This window comes from Cyprinodon variegatus, unplaced genomic scaffold, assembly GCF_000732505.1.
Source record: "Cyprinodon variegatus isolate N-32 unplaced genomic scaffold, C_variegatus-1.0 Scaffold1315, whole genome shotgun sequence".
In the NCBI taxonomy this organism is placed as follows: Eukaryota; Metazoa; Chordata; class Actinopteri; order Cyprinodontiformes; family Cyprinodontidae; genus Cyprinodon; species Cyprinodon variegatus.
Genome location: NW_015151768.1, coordinates 72276 through 73778, shown reverse-complemented (window position 1 = coordinate 73778; position 1503 = coordinate 72276). Strand labels below are relative to the sequence as shown.

The window sequence follows — 1503 nt, the reverse complement described above, 5'->3', positions numbered from 1 at the left end:
AAATAATCCCCTACCTGCCGGCAGAGACAGACAGAAACTTCATGTGCGCAGCCTTCTGCAGAGGCAGACTGGTTGGAGATAGCCGGGAAAGAATTTTTATTTTATTTATTAATCATAACCTTAACAAGTTTTTTTTTTTGTTTCAGATTCTGCACATATTAATCCCTGACCTGCTGTCATGTTCCTTGACCTACATTAACCTTTTTTTTCTGAATTCCTGAGATGGACATTCATGATAAAACAATTGCGTTCCCTCCAAATGACTGAGATTTTTTTTTTTTGCTTTTATTTGTAAAAAAAAATCTTATAAACTGTGTTTATCTTTTCTAAAATGTGTTTTTAGACACATTGATGTTTGTGGTTGTAACGTGATAAAAAGTCAATTAAAAAGCCCCAGTGTCGTCATTAAGTTTACTGAAACCTGGCTGTATGAAGTTGTTGGGTGATGGTGGGATTCCAAACCCATTGGTCATATAAGGAGAGCTGAAGTCATCCATTTCATCATTGAAAATGATCCCAGTGGACCGAGACATGACTTTAGACCCAAAGCTGTGGAGGAAGAACAAATATTATTTATCTCACTCAGTGTCTAATAAATGAAAGTGAATACGTGGGCGGACACAGCAGGCTCTCACTATAGGTTAATGGTACTGGTAGCGGCGACGGCACTTCCATCCTCGGCTATGACGGACAGGTGAGCTGTACCGTGGTTTTCCGGAACAAAATACTCAGGCTCATAGTAGTTATCGGGATGCGTGGTGTCATCGGTAATTCTACTCCTGATTCCGTCAGCAAAGTAGTCTGAGGTCATGTTATGAATCAGCTGAATTTGTGCAAAACAAGTCAGTGGAAGAGAGAAGAGTACATGAAAAACAGCATGGGATGTTTTTAAGGGATGAGAAGCTCTCAGACTCTTGATGATCCAGTGAAACTGGAAATACTGCAGAATGAAAGCTGTGAATGGAGTGAGCTTACATCGGTAATGTTGAGGTACCGTGGGTCGCCCAGTCTGCTTCTCTTGGCATAAGCAAAACGAAAGGCCTCGACGATGCGGTGGTACGTTAGAGTTTTTCTCTCCGCTGTCGAGACGCTTGTGTCTGAGAAGTTGTACCCTTAAAAAATATTAAAACATACAAAGAAAATGAAGCAGAAGAAAAATATCCCATAAAAAACGTTTTTTTTTCTTTTCTACAAACATGAAACTACAGGTAACTATTTATTTAGTTTTAACAATTCTGAAAAAAAGGAATTACTTAAGAATCTTTTGTATAATTACAGGAAAAAAATATTTTGGTGAGGAAGATATTGGGGAATGACAAAATGGCCATAATTAAAAACAACTATATCTTATGAGGAATGCAGCGCCATCAGTCACAAGGAGTTTTCACCTTCAGTTCTATCCAAGCTACTTCACCAGCAGACCGCGGCACGCTAAAGGAGGTCTACAAAACTCCTAAGATGTCATCTGTCATGATCTGGCCTGTTTGCTCTCCCTTAATTAGT

The 1503-nt window shown here is 39.2% G+C and overlaps 1 protein-coding gene across 1 annotated transcript in view; it reads right to left on the bottom strand.

Annotated features, from left to right (window-relative positions):
* Positions 1–1503, bottom strand: part of LOC107102769 (gamma-glutamyltranspeptidase 1-like) — a 63236-nt gene that overhangs the window by 5686 nt on the left and 56047 nt on the right. Inside the window, exons 8-10 of the mRNA XM_015402194.1 lie at positions 976–1112; positions 636–823; positions 422–549 (exon numbers count right to left, since the gene is read on the bottom strand). Of these exons, the coding sequence (XP_015257680.1) occupies positions 422–549; positions 636–823; positions 976–1112 (453 nt within the window). The remainder of the gene's footprint in view (positions 1–421; positions 550–635; positions 824–975; positions 1113–1503) is intronic.